This window comes from Jatropha curcas, chromosome 6 (assembly GCF_041381405.1).
Source record: "Jatropha curcas cultivar XTBG-Jc1 chromosome 6, XTBG_Jcur_1.0, whole genome shotgun sequence".
Taxonomy (NCBI): domain Eukaryota; kingdom Viridiplantae; phylum Streptophyta; class Magnoliopsida; order Malpighiales; family Euphorbiaceae; genus Jatropha; species Jatropha curcas.
In genome coordinates this window covers 1,156,377-1,180,365 of record NC_143156.1, presented here as the reverse complement: position 1 = coordinate 1,180,365, position 23,989 = coordinate 1,156,377, and the positions used below count along the sequence as shown (strand labels likewise).

Genomic DNA, 23,989 nt, shown 5'->3' with positions numbered 1-23,989 from the left:
AGATAAAATTTGCTCTATATAAAGAAAGAATCCTAAGTATTTCCATCTAAGGGAAATTAATGAAGGGAAGAGAAATCTACTCTAATAAAAATAAAATTCAAAAAATTTCTATATTTTCTTTTTGGTATTATCAAGAGTATTTCCAACCATATTTATCAGTTGTGAAAACCAACTCGAATTGAACTGATTCAATTTCATCGGTTTAATTGGTTCAACCCCTTTGAAGTATTCTTAGCCCTACTAACAAATAATAGTCAGTCTCCACTTGGCTAAGCTTACTTGTGGCTGAACGACAATGTGTAAAGGCAAACGATATGCTACAGGAATGGGAATGGTGTCGTTTGTTTTTATTGCAACTAGGGTGTAAACGATGTAGCTCCTTTATGTTAAACTAGTAATAACCCACCATTAGTTTTGATTTGTTATATTAATTTGTTGTTTCAGTCTAAATTTTATTGAATAAAATAAAAAATTATATTATATACTATATAAGATATATATTAAATATAGTAATAATATAATATCATTAAGGATTTTGATTTTATTGGTTGAACAAATAAAGAAAAGTTTTTGTCATACTAATTTCCTATTTAAATCTAAATTCTATTGGATAAAATAATAAATTATATTATATATTAAATAAGATATATATTAAGTATGATAAGAATACAATATCTTTAAGGATTTTAATTTTTTTGGTTGAAAAAATAAAATTAATTTAATTTTGATTGGTTATATTAATTTTCTATTTAAATGTAAATTTTTTAATTCATTGAAAACTTTTACGAACAGAAATAACATTTGGCTCACCAAATTGATGAAAACAGCTACAGTCGAGAGAATTCGAACTTGAAAGTTCTCATTTCTTACATAAGTGAGAAGACCAATCAGACCATCACTTGATTGACACTTAAATCTAAATTTTATTGGATAAACTAAAAGATTATATTATATACTTAATAAGGTATCTATTAAACAAGGTAATAATATAATATCTTGAAATATTTTAATTTTATTGGTTGAAAAGATAAAAATAGTTTAATTTGGATTGATTATATTATATTCCTATTTAAATCTAAATTCCACTGAATAAATCTAAATTCAATTGGATAAACTAAGAAATCATATATTATACTTAATAAGATCTCTATTAAATATGGTAAAAATATAATATCTTTAATAATTTTAATTTTATCGTTGAAAGATACAAGTAATTTGATTTTGATTGGTTATATAATACATAAGGTACATACTAAATATGGATGATAAGAATATAATATTGTTTTATTATTACTTTTATTAAATCTTTAATTTGATCAGAATATTATTTTACAAAGAATAAATGTAATGTATTATATCTATTAAGAAATATATTATAAAAGCTATTGTTTGATATAAAATAGAAAATAAAACTCACTAGAAATATATATAAAAGATAAAACATTGAAAGAATTTTTTTTATCAAAAAAAGCAACCATAAAATTTATTATATGCTCACATACTTTAGCAAAAATAAAAAAATAAAAAATGCTAAAATTATAAACAATGCTCTAAAACAATAATTAATATATTAAATATTATAAGAGCTATCTATTTATAATATATAATATCTATAATACAAATTCAAAATGTAATGAGTTAATTCAAGCTAATCCTGACTTAAAGAAATTTTGTTATTTTAGTATTTTATAAAATATTTTTCTACTTTGTTAATGCTGATTGATTTTTAGTAATATAAATTATTCATGATATTATAATTTATAATAAAAAAATAATAAAAAATTATACATATATAAATTAAGTTAGTAAAAATTAACGAGTACAAATAATGTTGAAAAAAAAAATTAGTTGATTTAAAGTATTCAATCCATATCAATGGGCTAATGATTTTTGACCCAACCCAATTTAACAAATGCACGAACCTATGAGTCATAAATATGTTCGGTTAGGTACAAGTTAGACATGAATCCAAGTAGTGGTGACAATTCTCAGTTTTTAACTGAAAACCGAGCTAAACCGACTCATTTCTATCGGATTTGAATAATTCCTGTCCTAGCTGATAATTCCTCTATCAAGTAACAACACATCTTGAGCATCTCTGATCAAAGTACCTCAGCTCATGCAACTTCCGCCCTGGTCTTACCAGCGACAAAAGTGGCCACAAGTAATGAAAATTGCTTTCCAAGTTCTCATCTCAGCTATTTGAACTGTTGTCATTTGAAGGTTTGATTTTCACCTTTATTGTGATAATGCAAGTGCTAGGCTTCAATCATCCTTCTACTTGAGTAAACATAATAACGCCTCCTACCTGAGCAAACACAATAACATTGCCTTCAGTAAGAAATTCAGTCATCACAATTTTAAAATCCCATATAGAAACGAGCATTTTCAGGCTGAATGGGGATACTTCTAGTAGCATACTTCTGGAACAGACATTAATGCTCACAGTATGAAACACCAAATATAATACGAGAAAGAAAAGAAAAGAAAAGAATTTGAACACTTAATTAATTGAGGTGAATGGGGATACAATAGAATGTACGCATCACAAGATACCTGAATTTTCCTTTGCTGCAAGAATCTTGTTTTCGAATTGTTGAGCAACTTCAGTCATTCCTTGGGCCTTAAAGGCTCTGATCAAGGTTTCAAAAGTGATATTATTAGGCTTGCATTTCCTTTCCTCCATTGCCAGAAACAACTCAGTCATAGTTTCTATATCACCAGCCAGACCATAGGCACTGATGATGCAGTTAAAGAAAGGGGTATCTAATACCACATCGGAGTTCACTACCTGTCTCAAAATGGAATCAACCTTTGTCATAAGCCCAGCTTTGCTGTAAGCACGAACAAGAGAACAGTAGGTAATAGCATTAGGCTTCACTCCTTGGTGTTTCATTGTTTCGAAGTACTCATCCATCTTCTCAATATCACCAACCCTTCCAAATGCTTCAATAATAATATTATAAGTAACAATAGTTGGAGTGAAGAACCTTTCCTCCATAAATTTTAAGATAGACTTTATCTTCTTGTGCATGCCTGCTTTCCCATAAGAAGTCATCAGGATATTAAATGTCTGGATGTCTGGGTGTATTCCCATCAGCTGAAACTCAGAATACCACTTTTCCATCTTCTCAATCTGTCCACTATTACCATAGGCCCCAATGACAGAATTCAATGTGGAAGTATCTGGAATGGAGCTGCCACTTTCAACCATATCTGTCAATGAGTTCTCCATTTTTTCAAACATCTCAGCCTTCCCATATCCCTCGATAATAATGTTGAATGTAATGGTGTTGCATTCAACTCCCAGATAAGACATCTCAGCAAGAATTCTTCCAATCAGATCAAAACGATAGTGTTTAATACAACATTGTATAAGGACAGAATATGTATAAACATCTGGTCTGCAGTCAGAGACTGTCTTCATCTCATCAACAGTAGAAAATGCCTTGTCAAATTGCCCACTTTCTCCATAAGCACTTACAAGAGCAGTGTAAACTTCAACAGTGGGTTGGAGGCCTTCTGATTTCATGCTCCTAAAAAGCAAGCGAGCCTCCCAAGTTTGCTTGCATCTGCCAAGCATCATCAATAACTTTGTGTATGTTTTCCATCTTGGCTCATACCACAGTTGCTTACGAAGAAGCCCAAATATCTAACATAAGATGTACGTTGTCATTCGAAAAGTAGTTAGGGACTTGAAAATGTTTCAGAAGGCATTCATACGTTCTAAGATAAAATGTTGCAACTCATAAATTAAATGGCAGCAATCAACTTCTTAGAATTAGCAAGAAATTGCTAGATGCAGAAGTTAAATATAGCAATCACACAATAACCACGGAAAGTTCAACTCTTTTTTGGGTCGAATAATACATGTCATATTTTGATTTTTTTTTTTTTTTTTTTTTTTTTTTTTTTTTTTTTTTTTTTTTTTTTCTAGACTCCAATTTGGCGCTGTCTATATGTAGTAGCAAACACTGAGAAATGGAAAGAGAACCAGAAGCATGAAGATTTCCATAAGAAATATTGCATCACTGACCATAACCAGAAACCCATAACTAACACAAAAATTAATCAAGAAAAACTTCCAAAACACTTGAAAACACTGCGAATTGACCATCGAAGCATCTGAAATGAAGCATAATAAGAAAAGATCAGAAGCAAAGAGACAAATTAACCATCAAAACATTATAACCCACAATAAAAAGTGCTTACTAACCATCGATGTATTTTCGATGCAACTTACCTTTCTCTACATACTAATTCGAGCTTAACTTCTTTAATACAAACAAAGCAACAAAAGCAATAAAATTCCTTCTCCCAAAAAAAGAGGAAAAAAAAAAAAAAAAACACCAAGCCAAGCAACTGAAAAACCACCAACCTTAAGAGCATATCTCCATTGATTCTCTCTTATTGCAACATCAAGAGCTTCCAAAACAGCTCTAGGCCAAAGCTTTTTATACTTCTGGGAGTGGGTTTTGTTGTCTATATTTTTTATAGCAGCATCTGTTCTCAAAAACCGAGATAATTCCTTCTCGCGTTTTCTCTGATAACCCTCATAGACCAAGTCAGGAAGCAATTTCGCTGACTGGACAGTGAGAAATGGTGCGTTTGATCGAAAGTTGGGTTCTTTGAGGATTTTTGTCGAATGGGTTGTGAGTGGTACCGAAATCGAATATGTCCAGCAAAGGTTTGTAAAGGAAAGAGTGTGCAATTGCATTGCAAAGGGTGGAGTGACAAATTAGAGGTTAGGGTTTGATTTCTGTGAGATGCCCAAGAGCTGATTCTAGAGGAAATAGAAAGAGGCGGGAGATACGTTCCTATGGTGGAGAATTTACCGTTAAATCCGTTTAATAATAACGACTTTATAACAACAATAATAATGAAAATCTATTTATTGGTTGCTCATTTTATGAAATAAATAATATCTAATGTCAATTTTCGTATCTTCCAAAGAATGGTTAGATTATATCTATTTAATTTCATAATAAATGAAAAGATCCTGTAATTAATCAGCAAAATCTATAATTATTTTCATGTTTAAATTATAATTCACCTCTTCTTTCCATTAATTTTGTAATTCAAAAGTTCAAAATTTATTGCTAAATCAATGAATTATTTCATATGAAATAAAAATTCATTCATTCAAGCAAAATTATAATTTTATTTTATTAAAAAATAAAATAAATTGTATTTTCAAATTAACTTAACACAAAAAATAAAAAAATTATTTAATGCCATAAATAGATGAGGCAAAGAGTACATTTTAAGAACTAGGCGAAGGTTCGAGCATTGCGCGGGTTGCTTTATTATTATTTTTTTAAAAGGATTGTTTTATTAATGTATATAAATTTATAATTTATAAATTGCATTTACTAATAAATTAACAAAGACAAAAAGATCTCTTAATTACAAAATAAAGTCCAAAAATTTAAATTAAGTGTGAACAATAAATATAGTCATACATATACAGTTTTAAAAATGAAAAACTATTTTAAGAATCTTGTTTAATGGTTTCTTTTAAAAATATAAAATCTAGAATATATATATAATAATGACCAAATTTTGCATTCAATGATCACTTCATTTTCATTTAACGGTTTGAGAAATTTAGCCAATCTTGTAAGTTTAGGTTTATACACCAATAAAATTAAATCATTTAACATCACCACAATAAAAAAAAAAACAATGTTGTAAACGCGAAAGTTTTTATTAGTATCAACCTAACATTTTATTTTCTGCTTGAAGCTATACTGAAAAATGGAAAAAAGTTAATATTAACATAAATTAATAAAGATAAATTGATGTTAAAACAACGGTACATATTAAGATTTAAAAAAAAAAAGAATAATCGCCAGTTTCAAAATCAAGTGGAACCATTTTAAGCATATAACTTCAATCATACACAATTGAATATCATTTCTGGGTAAGAACGATGACGAAAGTAAAAAGCTCTTCTTGAAAATGTATGATGCTAATAGATATTGAGTCCAATAAGGAGTATGAGGATTGATGCTTATCCGCTATAAGCAAAAATGTGTGAAATATACGCTAACCGATGCCTATACAAAAGAAAGAAAAAAAAATTCAACATATAACAAACTAACAAAAGAAAGAAAGCAAAGTAGTAACTATATAGGTCTACAATTAAAAACAAACTAACTATATATTTTATGCAAAAATAATTATCTTGTTCATTTAAGCCAATAACTATGATTATATATAGATAAGGACATAGGTATAAATTAAAAATTTTCAAAAGCTAAATTACCTTTTAAAAATTTTAAATTTTGAAAAAATGAAAGTCAAATACTGAATAAAATAGAATAGTTTTTGAATTAGATTAGATTCAAAATATATTGCTATATGTAAATATTAATTTTAAAATTTAAAAATATAATCATCCAATCAAAATATAGAAAAATAAAGAAAAAATTTTAAAAATTCCAATTAAAAATTTTCAAAAGCCAAATTATTTTTAAAAAATTTTAAATTTTAAAAAATAATCATATACCAAATAAAATAAAATATTTTTTAAATTAGATTAGATATCAAAATATATTGCCTTTATCTAAATATTAATTTTAAAATTAAAAAAATATAACCATCCAATCAAAATATAGAAAAATAAAGAAAAAAAATCCAAAAATTCCAATTAAAAATTTTCAAAAGCCAAATTATTTTTAAAAAATTTTAAATTTTGAAAAATGAAAATTAAATACCAGATAAAATAAAATAATTGTTAAATTAGATTAGATTACAAAATATATTGCTATTATCTAAATATTAATTTTAAAATTAAAAAAATATAACCATCCAATCAAAACATAAAAAAATAAAAAAATCCAAAAATTTCTAAAAAAAGATAAAATAGAATGCTTGAAGAATAGGGTGCCAACTCACATTTTTTTCTCCAGAATTATATATATAAATAGATGCCCCAACTTAATATTAGGCGCATTTTGCAAGAAGTAACGCGGTTATCGGAAGTTTTGCAATTTGCTTTGAGGTCCTCCATTTTCAAATTATTTATTATACTTTCTCTTGCAAAAAATAAAAAATGAAATAATTTCAAATTTGCAATATATGGAAATGGAACTATGAAAGGACTATTATTTTTTATTGGGCATAATAGAAATAATAAAACTAGCCTCGTAGCCCCCACCGGACCACCCACCGGCACCGCCGCCCTAAACTTACATGCTTTTTTCAAGAAGTAAGTGGTAATTAGAAGTTTTGCGTTGAAGCCCTTCATTTGGAATCTATTTATCAGATTTTCGTTTATAAATTAGGTTATTAAATATCTCCCTCATAATATTTAAGGTAAAATTGAAATTATTCACAAAGTTTGAGGTTTTTTTAATAATTTAGCCTAAATTAAGTACAAAGTCACAATATGCAAACTAATGGGTTTACCTAACAATCAAGCCAGCAAATATGGAAAATGTGAACAGGAAAAAAGTAAACAACGAAATAATTACAATAAATGTGAAAGGAAAGAGCGAAGCTTAGGTAGAAAAAGCTCCTACGTCCTATATATAAAGAAGTGGCTTCTGTTTTCCCTGACCAAAACATTAATTCTCTCTTCACATTTTCATGGCAGCTTACGTTTTTGACGTTTTTTAGCAATTCTTCCCTCTCTCTCTCTCTCTCTCTCTCTCTGTCTATCTTTTCCTTTCTTTCTTTCTTTCTTTCTTTCTCTGTTTGTTTTCCAAGAGAATAAAGATTCAAGAAAAGAAGATTTTCGTGAAGAGAAGGAGAATAGAGATTCTTTTCCTTTCCCTTGTGTTTCTTTTTCCAAGAAACTGAAGGAAAGGAAAGAATTTTTATTTTCTTGGAATAATATAGAGAGAGAAACGGAGATATGGGAAAGTATATGGAGATGTTGGATGCTGGGGTAAGAATAGTTGCAAGATTTCACTCTCATTGCCCTCAGACTGCTCGCATGTATTACCATCCTCCGGCGAACTCCGATGACCACCACAACAACCACCACCAACATGGAAGCACCACCAGCCTTAGCACTAATCCAAAAGCTACTATAAGGGTGGATGCAAAGGAGTTCATTTTTTATGCAGTCTAGCAAATTGAAGAGGAGGAGAAAAAATTAGATATGCAAAAAAGAAGAGAGGAAAAAAAAAAAAAGATTAATTTTTCAAATCTAGGTTTTGGGATTTTTGATTAATGAAATTCTTATTGTTGTCTAATCTCAAATGTGATCATAACTTAATCTCTTTTTTTTTTTTTTTTTTTTTTTTCTGTTATCATTATTATTATTCACATAAAAGTATGTCATATTTCCATGTCTTTCTTCTTCATATTTCTCTGTTGTTCAATAAGAATTCTTAATTATTTCAATTAATAATTAATTACATAAGGAAAATCTTAGGATGTGCAAATTAAGGCAATCTGAACTCAAATTGCCACAAACAATATTCTGTTCAGTAGTTGTAAAATTTTATTTTCCATTCAAAAATTAAGAATGAATATAATTAAGAGTTTTAATTTTCATTACTATTGTTATTTTCTTCTTTTGAAAGTTAGTCAAATGGTTTTGGATTTCATAATTATACCTAATAACTTTTGAATGGTTGAGATCTTCCATTTGGGGCTAAGAAAGAAAAGAAAATCTTGGTATGATTTTTCAGATTCTGTCGATTGTGGACCTTAAGTAGTTGAAACCCTCCTTCTCCCCACTACTGCCACGGAGTCCACAAAGTGTGTATGCGGTTGCGGATCTTTACATAAAAAAGGATTCGTTTTTTTTTTTTTTTTTTTTCTTTTCCTTTGGCATTCACGTATCCCGTTCTTTTTTAAAAGATTATGACTTTCCTGAGTTCTGTTTTTTTGACAAAGTCTTGTGAAGGATGCACAAAGTAAATGCAAGACAAAGATGCTTAGGTAATGTTGAAAGTTGAAACCTAGGGAGTCGAGCTGAGCTCGGAGCTTGGCTCGAAATTTAGTAAGTCCAAAATTTTAACTTGAGTTTAATTTGAGGCTCGAATTTAATTAAAAAAATTTTGAATTTAAAGCTCAAATAAGCCTAAAATAATATATATATATATATATATACACACACAAATAAAAGCTTGGTAGTCTCAACGAGCTTTTGAACTAAATATTATTAAGCTCATATTTGGCTTATTTGCTAAGCAAGTCGACTCGAGCTTGAGTTCGATTTGAGCCAAGCTTTTTCAAACTTTGAACTTGAATAATTTACAAGCCCACTCAACTCATTTGCATAGCTAGTTCATTTACACCCTAGAAACCACAATTACATGAAAGCTTGAATAATTTGCGAGCCAGCGAGCTGGCTCATTTATATAGCTGGCTCGTTTGCACACCTAGAAACCACAATCACATAAGGTGAAATCCATTTGCATGATGAGATTTACCGCATCCATGTGAGAAATGATCTATACAGATGGATTTTAAGCAAGGATTATCTATTTGATAAAAACATTCTCTTCCATAGAATATGAATTAGAATTTGCAACGGTGCGAATCAAATACGAATTATGTCAACCCCATTTCTATTTTGCAACTAAAATACGAATATGAATTAGAGGTGAATCGATAAAAGCTGATTTAGGGAAATATTTGCTTTTATCTTATGATTACCAAAAATTATATATACCTAAGGCATTACCGTATGGCTTTACTAAGTTGCTAGAGACGATGATAAGTTCAAAAGGTTCACAACCGTCCAAGATCTATCACATGCATCAACATCAAAAATAAAATCAAGATGATCTCAATTTGCATTATTAGAGAATATTCCAGAACATTCACATGAAATGAATATAGTCCAACTAACTGAGCGACAAAGATGGCACCCGAGGACCAAATGGAAGTAAAAAAACAAATTGTCAATTCCTAAACTCATGGACAGTAGTAATCAGAGCTCAGAGGCAAGTTGAATCAGAAGAATAAAAAATAAATTCCAATGAGTCACATTCTAGCATATGACTCACAGACAAAAAAATGTTCATATATAAAAGATTGGGAACACAGAAATATAGACAAAAATGCTGGCTACAGCGACAATGTGAAATTTTAATAGCTTAAAATGGTTAAATAACATCGTTTACACTGGTTAATAAACACGCATTGAAACAGAAATCTAATGGAATATCATGCAAATAGCACCAAAAAAAAAAAGAAAAAAAGGAACAAACCGATGCTAGAAATTAAACGCGCAGGATCATTGCATAGAAGTTGCCTATCATTGTCATAGCAAGTATCGAATAACCAGGAAGGTTTAATAGTTAAAGCAGTAGGCTGCATAATTTGAATAAAAGCTTACTGACTCTCTGAATGTGGTTTCTGAGCCAAGAAGAAAAACATTGGGGTGAAAATCTCCCTCCTGAAAGAGACAGTAAAGCAATTCTGTCATTGATCTGAGAGAGAAGTATTAGCAAATTTCCATTGAATATGCAAAATATTTTAGAGTCATTTATTAATTTATTGGAGAGTACTATGGAAGCCTCTTATCTTGCTGCCAAAAAATGATCAATCATTCGTGTAAAGACTTGGTTGGTATAAATGAGTTCTACAAAATTTTGTAAAAATTTCATGTTCTCATGTTTGGTGTGAAAATATAATCATTTCACTCAAAACTAAATTTTATTTAATATGATATAATTGTACTAAATTTTATCATTTGTGAATGAATTCTATACTTCAAATTCATTTATGCCAAATAAGGAGTAAGACCATAGAACTAGGAGGATTTTGTTTACAGCCTTTGGCCTAGCTCATAAAAGCTTGGTGTGGAGTGATCCTAGCTGTCGATATCTATGCTATGTTGTGAACAAAACTAACTGAGAAAATAAAAGCAATACTTCCGGTGGAAGGCTTAAAAATATCATCAATTAGCAAACCCACATCCACACAAACAGAGACAGAGTACAAAGAAAAGAATCTAAAAACAAAGAAAATATGACCAATGGAAAACTCACCTTCCACCTTCAACTAATCCCTCTGCAGCTTTCTCCAGAAAATCTTGAACCCTTTGACTTCCCTTTGGAGCAAGTCCCACAAATTCTAGGGCCTTCACCTGCAAGGGGGAAAAATTACCAGTTAAATACCTGCAAGATTACAATTGCTGAGATTTGAGACAAATAAGAAGGAAGTATATGGTTCGTCAATTCCAAAAAAAAATATGGTTTAAACAAATGTTACTAGAACCAGGCAAAACTTTATGTCCTTACCATGTTTTTTGTGAAAAACCTCCCAAGAGCTGTTAATCGGAAGCTACTGAAAGAAAAGTGATTTTTGTCCAAGGGCAAGTACCATGGCACAGGTGAGCTTGTTGCAAGATCTTTTGACCAAATGACCTTCATGTGAAAGAAAATAAAATTACCATTACTTCTTTATAATTTATTTGATATTTTACACAAAGGGTCTCTTAATGCATGAGCTATTGCAGGTTCTCGAGAGGATCAGATGTAATGGCGAATGCAAGGTATGCTACTTCATGATTTTCTGTCTCAAGTACAAAGAAAACTTGATGAGATACGGAGAGCAGAGACATTTGTAACACACCTCAAAACCAGCTTTTTTGAGAGCTTCAATGCATTGAGCAGTTGACCTAATGTCTGGAAGGCCATCACCAATCTCAATTTCCGCCTTTACCAAATGAAAATTTCATCATATTAAAAATCATTTAGAAAGCAAATCTAAAAGGACAGTAGAAACAAGGGATATCTTTAATACATTTAAGATGCCTGACCTTAATTTTCTGATGTTCTTGGTTATTGGGATCAAAAGAATCAGTCATGCACCATTCATATGCAGCAAAACGTTGTCCAGGCTTCAATACTCTGTAAATCTGGCTGTAGCATCCATACTGTCAACAACATAACAAAAATTTAGAAGACAAGCATTTATACTCATTTAGAAAACTACGGGCAATAATTATAAGACTTTTGTTCTAAAAATGTTTTCAATAGACATACTGCATCTGGTGCATGGCAAGTAGCTTCAATCGCATAAACTGCATCAAAACTACTGTCGGGAAATGGCATTTTCATGAAGTCAGCCTGCATAATCAGGAAGCAGCAACAACAATGATTCACAATAAGGATTTCACCATATCTCAAAATATTTCATTTCATGACCATTTATAAAGTTTTAACTAATGAAAAAAATATTCACAAAGCAGCAAAGATAGTTATGGATCTTTGAAATCTGGGTCACCATGAAGAACTTGACTGAGAGTAGAACCAACCTTCACAAAATCACAGGTCTTGTCCACTCCTGCAATCCGATTCAGTTCCTGTGAAACAACATATGCAATAAATTCAAATCCACCTTAAAAAGTTACCAGTTAAAAATTCCAAAAACTACGACTGCACCATTGTTTATTAGCATATAAATGAAAGGATATGCATGTACCTTCCCTCTTGATATCTGATATTCATTGTTGTTAAGCCCTGTAACAGATGTCAAGCTGCAACAAAAATGACCATAGAAATTAATGATGCCAAAAGCCTCTTGTAAATGAAAGTTTCTTAAAAATTCTAGAGGAAATTATCCTTCTAAGTATGAATAATAGTAGGGAGCTGACAGAACAAGTAATAATAGCTTTGCAACTTCAAGGGAAGCTGTTTATTTGTTTAATCAGGTGCTACTGGTCACATGCCTACTTTTTTCCACTAAAATTGGTAACAAAAGAGACACTGTTGTTTTATAATCATAGTAACCTGATATCATGCTGGTATTCAATTACAAAGTAATATCCAAGTTGATGCACATAGCCGAATGCAGTTAAACTTGCTTTCAAGTTAATGATTTTATGTGGAACCTATTTTTAACTGTCAATATTAGAGAAAGGAAACTGTTTGCCCTCTGACCTGAATCGAGCAATTTCTCTCAGTGGTCCACCAATTCCACATCCTACATCCAAGACCTATACAAAAAGGAAAGGTCTAATCAACAAATCAATCCAATTGAATGGAGAAGGATCTATTTGTTGTCAATTCCTCGTGTTCCATAATAGGATATAAACCTTCTGTCCAGGTTTCAGACCAAGCTGCAAAGCAAGAAAGTGCTCATGTCTCTTGATGCTTTCTCGAAGAGACTCCCCTTTAACTCTGAAATAATAAGTACTTGCTTAGCTTCATAAGGTTGAACTAATGAAATAACTATCATGCAATTGAGCAATAAATGGAGAAGACCATTAAAAGTTACCTGTGTGCAAAATGGAAAGACTCCCCCCAGCCAAACTCATAAAAGCTAGTAACAAGGTCATAGTATTTATTAACCTGAAAGCCATAAGAGGCAACAGTTATGTGTTTACTTTATTGTTTGGAAAGGTCATCAAGGTTAGCACCAAAAAGAAAATCAACAGTTGTAATGTATGAACTTTTATCAGAGTTCTATCTGGAAGAAAATTTGTTTGTTTGAGCAGCAACCAGTACAAGGTATAGCATGAAAAAAAAAAAAATCAGGATGGTACATGCTATGAATTGGCCTCTGCTTTCAGGATGGCATAAATGCATAGGAATTAGGAAAGTTAGATCATCTTATCAAGAGATAAAAAGGGAAGTAAATAAAAGAAGGTTACATGCCTACGTCATCAACTGACTATTTAACATGTGGCAATCCAATGCAAAGATTCAAATCACATGATTGCATTGAGAATATAAAAATCAGAATCAAAATAAAAATAAAAATTCCAAAAATAACATAGCCAGCAGGAAATAAAATGCAGCTTACTGGAACTTAATTTATACATATAGGTCAGTTTAGGAGAGATTGTTAGCTAGATCTTCTTTACCATGTCAGTATAGTTGGCTTTTCTCTCTTCCTCAGCACCTCCATAATGGACATGATACTTCTCATATCTGAACCATTAAACAAGATTTTCATACAAATTGAATAGTTTTAAGAAAATTCAGGCACTGAAAACTTGAACTATCATCAAAGGCCACACAGGAAAATGCAGTAAGTTTACCATAAAATTCAGACCATGATCATTGATGCCATGCAGTTAAATGGTCATGAATGCATCTCACCAATTCATGATATACAAAATTTCATTTTCAATCCGAAAATTACTTAAACTTGTGCATAAGAACATTTCAACAGAATAATATGCCACCATTAAACTAAAATTACAGTCCTTAACAGAAACAACCGTTTGCCAATTTTGCCTTTTGCATTTCATTTTACATTTGACAGATCAACAGCTCTCAACAAAATTCTCATCGAAATTGAGTTAATAAGATAGGAAAAGAAATATCACATATGACAAGAGGAAAAAGAATATGTAAGTGCCAGAGTTTTTGTGGAGATATTTCTGAGAATTGCTATTTCAAAGCTTCAGTCAATCATGTAAAAGTTTCTTTTCTTTTCTTTTCTTTTTTTTTTTTTTATTTCATTTGCTATTACGAAATTTGATTTTTTTTTAAACAAATAACATCGACATATTTTTTGCCTTAATTTTTTTCTTAAAAAATCAGAGGCATATTAAGATTATTTTGAAGAGAAAATGAACTACTGAACTACCTGTTACACTATAGAAGTTAAAGGAGGGGGAAAATAAATAAAAGTCTAATTTTCCTTTTAAATATATGACACCAAATAACCCTGATTTTCTGTTTCACTGAAATAGAGTCTACCATCTATTTACCGCAATCCATAAAAAAGAAATAAAGCATTCAGTATTGCCAGCATTAAAGCCCCTAGCACATATGTTTTCTTCTGTAAATGTCTATTTTCCAAAAATAATAAATAAAAAAAAGGAAACTGGCTAACAAATTTTTCTTTAATGTTTTGGCATAAGTAAATGTAACCATCACTTTGTTCTTTGGCGCTAGATATAATATGAGTGAAATATCAAATACCCAAATAGACATTAAAATGCGATACCTCATTAGTATTATTAGATTAGGTAGATAAACACTCTACAATTTAGGTACATCGTGAAATCATTGTAAATGATGCGTCCAACATGCTAGGGACCATACTACACCTTTTGTATCAATGAGTCTTTTCAAGTATTTATTCCATTCCATCAGTTCCTCCACCATTCATTTGGAAATTTTAAATATATATATATATATATATATATATATATATATATATATTTTCAAGTATTTATTCCACACCATTCATTTCCGATGGAATGGAATAAATACTTGAAAAGACTCATATATATATATATATATATATATATATATATATATATATATATATAAATAAATAAATTCTTTCCAATTATCACTGAAAGAGACATTTAAAGGTTTTGTTTTCAGGGAAAATTAAGCTTAATCTAGAAAACAAAAGAACTCCAGCTAGACATGAGAACACAAACTTCCCTAGATGCAATAGCGAAATCCGACTGTTGAAATATCACTGTATGAAGAAAAAAAAAACACATTTAATTCTATTCAAAGAGAATATGGAGATATCCAAGTATAATTAAGCAGAGAGCCATAGATTCAAGCATAATCCAGGAAAGAACTTCAAATCCTATTCCAGTTAGAGAGAGAGAGAGAGAGAGAGAGAAAAAAAAAGAAAAAAAGAAAAAGCAATTCAAACATCTTATTATAGAGCAATAACCAGAGTGATTCATGTTTCTGCCACATTCTAGAGAGAGAAAGAGACAGTTAAGTTTTTTAAGGAAAAAAAAATGAAACCCGATGCTGATTCTGATTCTAGAGAGAGAAAAACATAATGCAATACAGTTTGAAACTTCATGCTTTATCTTAGATATATAAAAATAGAAAAAGAGACTATACTTTTCGACGGCGGAGAGAACTTCGGTTTTCTCGATCTTTCCGCCGAGACCGGAAGCGAGATCGAATGCGCCGGCTTTCGACATCTTAGATATTGAAGAAACAGAATATTCACCGAGATCTAAAGGAAATAAGAGTACAAAAAAAAAATTAAGCAGAATTATCAGGTAATAGAAGTTCAAAATTCCAGTTCAGAAATCAACAGGAAACTAATTCCTGGAAAACAAGTCCTGAAAGGAATGTAGAATGTGAATGCAAAGACTTACATGAAAAGAAGAAGGAGAATCTTCAGCTAAGCTAAGAGAGAAGAGAGAAAGGGACTGGTCCTGTATTGTATGCTTGATGGAGGCTGGAGGCTCTCTCTTAAGAGGGAGAGAAAAATGTTATAGGACGACAGGTAAAAAAGCCTCGGAAACGGTTTTAAATAGTTTGGCAAAGACAGATGCAAGTGCAAAGGTCCCACCCATGTGGCATCCCAAATTTATATCTAAATCTATAAATTTTGATAATATTATATATTTTTATATACTAGTTACAATAGTTTTTTTTTTGTTATTTTTAATTTTTATATATAAAATATTAATTTGATGGGTGATTATTAAAATTTTTCAATTACCTAGTGAGTTCTTAATTGATTAAATTTTACAAGTTAGGTTGTATAATAGAAAAATTTTTGCAAATTAAAGTGTCCAGTAAATCCAATTTTATAAATCGAAGTACTTGATTAGTAAAAATAAAAGTTAAAAATACAATAAATTTTTTTATGTAAAGTACATTGGTGAATTATGCATTTAATTTTTTTGTTTTTCAACCAAAATAACGGGCTGAGTAGTCAATAGTTTTCTATAAAACGTTAAAAATTAAACTTTATAACGATTAACTTTTTATAAAATACTATCTTAATATATAAAAGTTAATTCAAATGCTATATTATCGGACACTTTACAAAATAGCAAATCAAAACACTAAAAGTAGCTATTTAAAAAATTATTGCCAAACGCAGTCAATCAAATGTGAAATTGATTTTACAAATCGAACCAAATACTTTGTTAGAAAATCAATATTTGTAAGTACAAATGCTAGTAATAATATTTATAAGTACAATTTTTTTTTTTTGAATTGGGATTAGATTAAACTTTACCTTTTGTAGAAATATTAAACTCTATTTAAAATAGAGATTCATTTGAATTTTAAATTGATTCTAATTTAATATATGATAATAATAATAATAATAATAATAATAATAATAATAATAATAATAATAATAATAATAATAATTGATAGTAAAAATTTTCTAATAATATCACCTACCAGTTGGTCCAGTGGGATGAAGTGCTCGATCCGTGAAGCAATATCTAGGGTTCGAATTCTTCCATTATGAATGGAGAGAATTGGGTTTGAAGGGTCACCTCCATAATGAGTCTCTGCAGAACTCGAATCCGGATTAGTCGGCTGTATCCCGAGTGGTTTACCAAAAAAAAAAAAATCTAATAATAATACAATAATAGATTAGTATTCCATTTAAAATTTTGCTTAAAGCACACTAAAATATAATCTAATGGTAAGTACATTCGATCCGACACTAGATCCGGATTCTAAATCCAGTTTCTCAACCTAAAAAAAAAAAAAGTAGTTTTGCTTAGAAGGTTAAAATTCTTTTTAAGTAAAAAAAAAGAACAGCGTCTAAGATTGGTACAAACATAACAGGAACAGCGGTGGAGAGAGAAGGAGGGAAAAAAACAGGAAACGATAGCGTGGAAAGCAGAGCGTCAACGTTCGAAGTCATTGCCACGTACGAACTAGTTAGGTCCAGTAAAAGGTAAGGTAGAATAAGGCCTAGCGTGAGCGAGAGATCAGGTTGTACTAAGTTTCCAATTTAGTACATTGTTTGATGGCTAATAAATTTTATACATTTTTTAAACAAAATTTTTGAAATTTTTTTATTACAATTTTATAATTAAAAATATTTTAATAATTTTGTAATCAATTAATAAAAAATAAATTAGTTGAAAAATTTTTAGCAAAAAAAATGTAAAGAAAATATTTTCTAAAAGAAAAAAAAATAAAATGATTTTTTGCTTCAATCATGAAAAGAAAAATTACCATTATATTTTTATATTATATCGAAATTCGTCATATTGTCATAATTGTTTTTAGATATGCACTGCTTTCATTTTATTATTTGTTTCTATGAATAAAATAGTCTTCTATTCACTTTTTTTGTACGTTTCCAATAAAATAAATTGTAAAGACGAAAATATTATATCTAAGCCTTATGAATAAACAAGGTATTTTCATTTTTTTATAAGAAATTTTAATGAAAAAATAAAAAAAAGTGAATGGAAGAATTGAATAGTTGATGAATAGGGACTAAATAATATATTAAAAAAGATGAAATACATATTATGTATGCAAAATCATGGATTCTGGTTATGAAAAATGTAAGATTAAAATTAAATTGATATTTGAAACGGTTTTAGAACTATCGATTTCAATTTTATTCTAATTTAGAACTGAAATTGAATAATTATTTTCAAGCTTTTTAAAATTTTATTTTAGATTTATAGTTTGAATAAATAATAATAATTAGTTGTATATTTGAAAATACTAAAATAATTTAATAAAAAGTTTTGAAATTTATTTAAAACAAATTATAATAAAATAAATTAGGAGTTTCGATAAAAGGAATCAACCGGAACCAAACCATAAATATACACTTTTCAAACCATAACTGTTTAACGCCATGGTTTTGACCGATTTGGTTTCGATTTAAACCGAACAGTGAGGCATGCCTACCATAACGCAAAGTAGTCTAAAACGACGGCGTGGTCCAATCTCTTCCCCTTCGTACAATAGCCTACTTTTCAGTTCCAAATTTCAAACCTCCATTTTCGTCCCATTCTAAATCTCACGATCAGAGCTCCAATTCCAACTCTAGATTCTTTCATCTCTCTCTCTAGCATTAAACCAGTAAGTAAAGCCTAAACCCCAATTATCCTGCTCACTTTTTCTCTTTCCTCAGTGGCTTTGAATTGATCTTTTGTATATAATTTTGGATCTCTTATTGCTAATTATCTATAGTGTTTGTTATGGATAATAATATTAGTGAATTAGGTGGGTGATTGTATTGACAATTTGTTTTCTTCACGATTGAAAAAAAAAAAAAAAAAAAGGTTAAATTTTGCATCTTTATGCTTAAAAGGGTCTTTTTTTTTTTTTTTCTTTTTCTTTTTCCTTTTAATTTATCTCGAAGAAAGCATCAATTTTTTATTGAATATATATGGGTTCATTGATTGCAGCAGTTGAGCTCAAGAGTGGCTGATTGTTGTGTTATTTGGGAAAGAAGCTTGGTTGAACTAATTTGAAAGTCTATTTTATTGTGGAATGGATAAGGACAAGGACAATGACTATGATTTCACTTTTTGCAAGGTAAGTTGAATATAATGAACTGCTTCTCTTAACTTCATTTTATCTGATTTCAAGATCTGTTTTCATGAAATTGTGTTAATGCTGACATTTTTGGGCATTTAGGTGGATGTGCCTACTGCTCAAGATGGTTTTGAAGCAAAGAAGCTTGCCTCGAATATCAGAAGTATGGCTATAACAGATGATATTAGCAGTGGTGGTGTCCTTTGGAAAGAAAGATTGCCAAATAATGCTTCTTCCAAGGAGGAAGCTGTTGGATCTTTGTCTTTCAATGTTATTGATACGGCATCTCTAAAAAATTCTAGTGAATTGTCCAGACAAGCAGCATCTAAGGAAGTTGGAACTTCAGTTAAAAAGTCACAAGAAACGAAAATTTCTGCTAGGAAACCTGCAGCTCGAGCCAAGGTTCCCTTTGAAAAGGGATATAGCCAAATGGATTGGCTCAAGCTTACTCAAACTCATCCTGATCTTGCAGGTACTTAGTTACAGTTTTCTTGATAAAATTTCTGTCATTTTTACTTTTAGTTTTCCTATGCTCGTGTACTCTTTTTAATGGGTTACTTCATTCCTGGATGCTACTGATACTTCCAATGCATTTATAGTAGCAAACTTTGGTCTCTTTTTTTTTTTTTTTTTTTTTTTTTTTTTTTTTTTTATATCCATTTTTTGTTCCTGGATATTATGAACTTGAGAGTCATTTTAAGTTTAAGTTGGTTTCTTTGAAATGTCACAGATCTCATTCATGTCTGTTATTGGAACATGAAGTATAGGCTATTTTGTTTCAAATTTAGGCTGTGAATGAATCCAATAAAACATTATGTGGACACAAGTGCTTCTCTTCTTTATCTGTCAACTTGCATGGGTGTGCATACAGAGTGATGTTACATATTGAAATGTATCTTAAGGAGTTGAGCAGAAATTCGATATTTCAAAATCTTTTAACTTATGTGTTGTAGTTGTTGTAGTGCACCAACTATGAATTTGTCAAGTATACGGTTCAGAAGGTTCTTTCTGTATGTATGAAACAGCACCTTTTTGTGTAAATAGACAAATATGTATGTCTGGTTAAATTTTTAATAAATTATGCACCTTTCTTTTCCGTTTCAAAATTTTCAATGTGCTTTCTAATTCTTAGGAGCACAGGTCTGCTTTTTCTACTCTCCCCTGTGTTTGAATATGTTCACTGCTATGCTTAATGTTGTAAACTTGTGAACATTTGATTGATTATGGTGTCACGTGTGGGGGAATTGTCGTATTATTCAACTTTTCCTCCATGGCTCTAATTCTTTCTTTTTTGTTGTTGTCTTAAATTCCAGGATTGAAGGGACAGTCCAATAAAAGGCTTATTTCTATTAATGAAGTTAAACAACACCAGAGTGAAGGTTCCATGTGGACCGTTCTAAAAGGCCGTGTGTATAATTTGTCTCCATACATGAAGTTTCATCCTGGAGGTATGACATGATCTTATGCTGTATTGATTTGTGGTGTTTAACATTTTATCAAATGGGATTGTGATCCTTTCTGTCAATACTTCGTCATACATGTGTATGCTTTTGTTTATGGTCTTTAATGAGTTAGCTTAAATTTGTGTAGGCAATGAAAGTATGCATAATGTCAGCTATGCTAGAGTAAACCGGAAAATATAATTTAGTGGTAGAACCGTAGAGGCACCATTTATTCCAAAAGCTGTTAACAATGGTTTTAGACTTGTTTCATGATATAACCTGCATGCAGGTTTAATGGCTTGCTTTGATGGGTTCTTCTTTTTCAGGTGTTGATATGCTGATGAAGGCTGTGGGAAAAGATTGTACATCTTTATTCAGTATCCTTTTCTGGATTTACTTTTTGATGGTTATTGAATTTGAAGCTGTTTATTACCAGTAATTAACCTCAAGTCACATGCCAAAGGTTTTTCCAATGTCACGGTTTATATGCAGGACAAAAATGTTGGAGGATTAAAAGGGGAAAATATACATTTCATTTTGGATTGTCTTTAAAAATTTTATTTTTGAATTGGATGCTCAATAACACAGCAGTGATCTTTTGTCCCATCAACTAACTAGCATCAACAACTCAGCATCTACTCCCGCATTGTGCCCGAATGTCCGATCTTCTAGTTGTAGACATTTGATATTGAAATTTATTGCATAAATTGCAATCCTTAGCTTCATTTCAGATAAATATCATGCTTGGGTGAATGCAGAATTTTTACTGGAGAAGTGCCTTGTGGGTACTTTGGACGAGAGTCAGTGAAGACATTTACATTCCTATATTTCATAATTGGTTCTTTTCTCACCTTTTCCATACTAAGCAAACTGTCATCCATTATTTGCTTTTCTATAGTGTAAAGTTACAATGGCAGTGATATCTTTTTCTTTTCATCTTCTCTCTTTCTCCCATTTTCTTTTTTCTTTAGGGGGGCCAATTACATCATAAGGTCTGGCCATTGTCAATTCATGCACTTGATATTGATGACAAAGTTCAATGTGTTGTAGTAGATTGACAATTGAAATAAGAATCAGATGATGCATATCTATGAAATTTTTTTTATGCTATTGTTACAGTGGGAAAATATAAATTTATGCTCTGGATACCATTTTTGTTATATATGAAATGTGCGTTGTTTCTCATTAACAGAAAGAAGTAAGAAAATGACGTCTCTCTCATTCACTTAAAATCAAACCTTTAGGAAAATACATGTTTTAGATGGATACAAAAGCAAAGCATATGTCTCAAACGGTCAAATTTACAAAAAATTTTGGATCAAAAGACCGTTTTACAGACTCCCACTATAATTATAAAAGTTTGGCTGATAATAGAATTTAATATCTAAGCAATAGGGAAAACCCTAACTTGATCAAGTACAGGGCCACAAAGGGATCCAAAGTCATCAATCCTAGTATGGTAGTATGAGCTGTAGAATGTAATTCTTGTCCTGGCTGAAACTGCTTTGAACTTGAAACTGACAGTCTTGAACTTTCCCTTTCCTTGAGACTCAAATGGAACCTTAAAGGTGTCTTTAGCGGCGAATGCTTCGACCATCATCGATCCATGGCAGCCATTTTTTGCATCTCCTACAGAGAATGTGAGACCATAGACCTTGTTAGGAATTGTTCGAAGGATCTGGGCAATGGCACTTTCCCTTCCTGCAACAAGCTCAACTGCAGCAAGTCCGAAAGGAACATTGAAGTGCTTCGAATCGATGAACTTCACAGCTTTAAGCGATTCGATGATCCAACCAGGAAGTGGAGATGTGAGATCCAATTGTCTTGGAGGGAGAAGAACACCATTGGATGAGTTCACAAAGAGATGAGGACCTTCCTCGAATCCGGGATTCTTTACCAAGTTATCTGCAAGAGGTCATTTCAGAACCATGGAAATACCACAACAAATCAAGTCACTCAAAATAAATCATCAAATCAGAGTGTTGGTAATGAATTTACATCTAGTTGGCCTTGGAGGAAAGAGCTCTTTAATAGCAACAGCATCGATAAGTGGTCCACAAGCAGGGTCTTCTTGTACACCAGGATTATGAAATATCACTTTAGCAACAGTAGATTTGGCTATAAATCCCCAAGCATAAGTATCCCCACCATTACTACTATACAATGTCTGCAATGGCAAGTCTCCAGACAAAGGAGGGACAGAGACTCTCAAAACCTCTTCCTGTGCACAAGTTCTTGAAGCACCAAATGTCAGGGCATATAAAGATCCTGGCTTTACAGTTATTGTTTGAGAAATTGATGCATCATTTCCTAATCTCACAGCATGAACACCATGTGCCACTGCAAAATACATCCCACCAGGTTGTGGCCCAGCAGAAATGTATTCTACTCGTCCATTTATTTCCCAGCCAGGAAGTGCAGTTTTTCCTTTTAGTACTGTCTTGTTTATGTCGCTGGGTTTTGGTTTCTCCTCAAAGTTGCCATTGTTAAGAAATCCTAAAACAGAGAAGCAGGAGAAGTAAATATCAGAATACAATTAAGAATGTAGAAGCCAAAAAAAAAAAAAAAACCCCAGATCAGATTTTCCCTATAGCAAAACTGAAAAAGCAAAAAAACCCAACTCAAAAAAACAGATCTTTAGGCGGTAGAGATAGTGAGGTTTTGAACTTTAAAGGTGTGAACTTTACCTTCCCTATATTGAGCAGCAAAAACAGACAAATTGAAAAGCAAGAAGAGAGCAAGTAAAAGAGAAACCCTCATAGCCATTATTGAAAGGAAATGACTAGAATAGAAGCTCAGATGGAGAAGAGGAGACAGAGTTTGATTTGGAAGAGTAAGGGAGCTAGAACTGACTGATATTTATAATGAGAAAAAGGACAAATAGGGTGAAGTAAGTGAGAATGGGCTGGCTATTATAAAGAGAAAACAGAAAAGAGGAAGAGAAGCTTAGCTGAAATCACGTTTCACTACAATTAGGTCAATAGCTACTGCTCTGATTCATCTTTCTATTCAATCTCTATCTCTCTGTTTTCCTATAACCGACACCTTTTTTCCAAGCTCCATAATTCATGGGAGTGGCTCTTTTGTAATTTCAGCACTCTGTTTACACTTGACGTAGAACTGCACACGAGCGGTTACAATCTGACTCAACCCGATGGAGAGATTTGAAAATATAATAAATTAGATTAAAATAATTATTTTTTGAAAATTTTTAGAGTGAATAAGTAGTTCTAATATAACATATAATATTTATATATCAATACTTAACAAATAATAATAATAATAATAATAATAATAATAATAATTTGTGGTATATCAATAATATTTTCTTCTTTATCTATTTTGTTTCTTCTAAATGTCATCCCTGAAAAAAAA

At 30.9% G+C, this 23,989-nt stretch overlaps 4 protein-coding genes across 6 annotated transcripts; 1 reads left to right on the top strand and 3 right to left on the bottom strand.

The window, feature by feature from the left end:
• Window positions 1-1,772: 1,772 nt before the first annotated feature.
• LOC105628731 (LOW protein: PPR containing protein) lies at window positions 1,773-4,874 on the bottom strand. Of its 2 annotated transcripts, XM_012210208.4 has the most exons (3): window positions 4,379-4,874; window positions 2,557-3,652; window positions 1,773-2,308 (listed from the first exon to the last, which is right to left on the bottom strand). In XM_012210208.4, the coding sequence occupies exons 1-3, from the start codon at window positions 4,715-4,717 to the stop codon at window positions 2,259-2,261; spliced, it is 1,485 nt and encodes a 494-aa protein (XP_012065598.1). In that variant the 5' UTR covers window positions 4,718-4,874; the 3' UTR covers window positions 1,773-2,258. The 2 variants fall into 2 exon arrangements, with proteins under 2 accessions (XP_012065598.1, XP_089578653.1); XM_089722527.1 differs by lacking the exon at window positions 1,773-2,308 and having other exon boundaries at window positions 2,546-3,652.
• A 5,142-nt stretch (window positions 4,875-10,016) lies between these two features.
• Window positions 10,017-16,169, bottom strand: SMT1 (sterol methyltransferase 1). The gene is made up of 14 exons (XM_012210207.3): window positions 16,010-16,169; window positions 15,747-15,864; window positions 13,781-13,847; window positions 13,192-13,265; window positions 13,010-13,094; window positions 12,855-12,910; window positions 12,397-12,451; window positions 12,230-12,277; window positions 11,958-12,041; window positions 11,732-11,848; window positions 11,545-11,628; window positions 11,211-11,336; window positions 10,959-11,056; window positions 10,017-10,363 (listed from the first exon to the last, which is right to left on the bottom strand). The coding sequence occupies exons 2-14, from the start codon at window positions 15,827-15,829 to the stop codon at window positions 10,300-10,302; spliced, it is 1,041 nt and encodes a 346-aa protein (XP_012065597.1). The 5' UTR covers window positions 15,830-15,864; window positions 16,010-16,169; the 3' UTR covers window positions 10,017-10,299.
• Window positions 16,170-18,552: 2,383 nt separating this feature from the next.
• RLF (reduced lateral root formation) lies at window positions 18,553-21,719 on the top strand. 2 transcript variants are annotated; one of them, XM_020677196.3, is made up of 6 exons: window positions 18,553-18,713; window positions 19,043-19,172; window positions 19,275-19,644; window positions 20,486-20,620; window positions 20,941-20,991; window positions 21,346-21,719. In XM_020677196.3, exons 2-6 carry the CDS (start codon window positions 19,128-19,130, stop codon window positions 21,420-21,422), a joined length of 678 nt encoding a protein of 225 aa, XP_020532855.1. In that variant the 5' UTR covers window positions 18,553-18,713; window positions 19,043-19,127; the 3' UTR covers window positions 21,423-21,719. The 2 variants fall into 2 exon arrangements, with proteins under 2 accessions (XP_020532855.1, XP_012065594.1); XM_012210204.4 differs by having other exon boundaries at window positions 18,560-18,713; window positions 19,046-19,172.
• A 94-nt stretch (window positions 21,720-21,813) lies between these two features.
• On the bottom strand, window positions 21,814-23,622 carry LOC105628728 (DNA-directed RNA polymerase subunit beta (Protein of unknown function, DUF642)). Its single transcript, XM_012210203.3, has 3 exons — window positions 23,302-23,622; window positions 22,613-23,110; window positions 21,814-22,519 (listed from the first exon to the last, which is right to left on the bottom strand). Exons 1-3 carry the CDS (start codon window positions 23,378-23,380, stop codon window positions 21,999-22,001), a joined length of 1,098 nt encoding a protein of 365 aa, XP_012065593.1. The 5' UTR covers window positions 23,381-23,622; the 3' UTR covers window positions 21,814-21,998.
• Window positions 23,623-23,989: the final 367 nt, after the last annotated feature.

Coding starts and splice junctions, on each gene's coding strand:
- LOC105628728 (XM_012210203.3), bottom strand. CDS start 23,380: ATGGCTATGAGGGTTTCTCTTTTACTTGCTCTCTTCTTGCTTTTCAAT. Junction 23,111..23,301: donor TGCTGCTCAATATAGGGAAG/GTAAAGTTCACA, acceptor TCTCTGTTTTAG/GATTTCTTAACAATGGCAAC. Junction 22,520..22,612: donor TCCTCCAAGGCCAACTAGAT/GTAAATTCATTA, acceptor GACCTCTTGCAG/ATAACTTGGTAAAGAATCCC.
- SMT1 (XM_012210207.3), bottom strand. CDS start 15,829: ATGTCGAAAGCCGGCGCATTCGATCTCGCTTCCGGTCTCGGCGGAAAG. Junction 13,266..13,780: donor AAGCCAACTATACTGACATG/GTAAAGAAGATC, acceptor TATGGCTTTCAG/GTTAATAAATACTATGACCT. Junction 13,095..13,191: donor TCTTTCCATTTTGCACACAG/GTAACTTTTAAT, acceptor TTATTATTTCAG/AGTTAAAGGGGAGTCTCTTC.
- RLF (XM_020677196.3), top strand. CDS start 19,128: ATGGATAAGGACAAGGACAATGACTATGATTTCACTTTTTGCAAG. Junction 19,645..20,485: donor AACTCATCCTGATCTTGCAG/GTACTTAGTTAC, acceptor CTTAAATTCCAG/GATTGAAGGGACAGTCCAAT. Junction 20,621..20,940: donor CATGAAGTTTCATCCTGGAG/GTATGACATGAT, acceptor CTTCTTTTTCAG/GTGTTGATATGCTGATGAAG.
- LOC105628731 (XM_012210208.4), bottom strand. CDS start 4,717: ATGCAATTGCACACTCTTTCCTTTACAAACCTTTGCTGGACATATTCG. Junction 3,653..4,378: donor AATGGAGATATGCTCTTAAG/GTTGGTGGTTTT, acceptor ATCTTATGTTAG/ATATTTGGGCTTCTTCGTAA. Junction 2,309..2,556: donor TGCAGCAAAGGAAAATTCAG/GTATCTTGTGAT, acceptor GTGTTTGCTCAG/GTAGGAGGCGTTATTATGTT.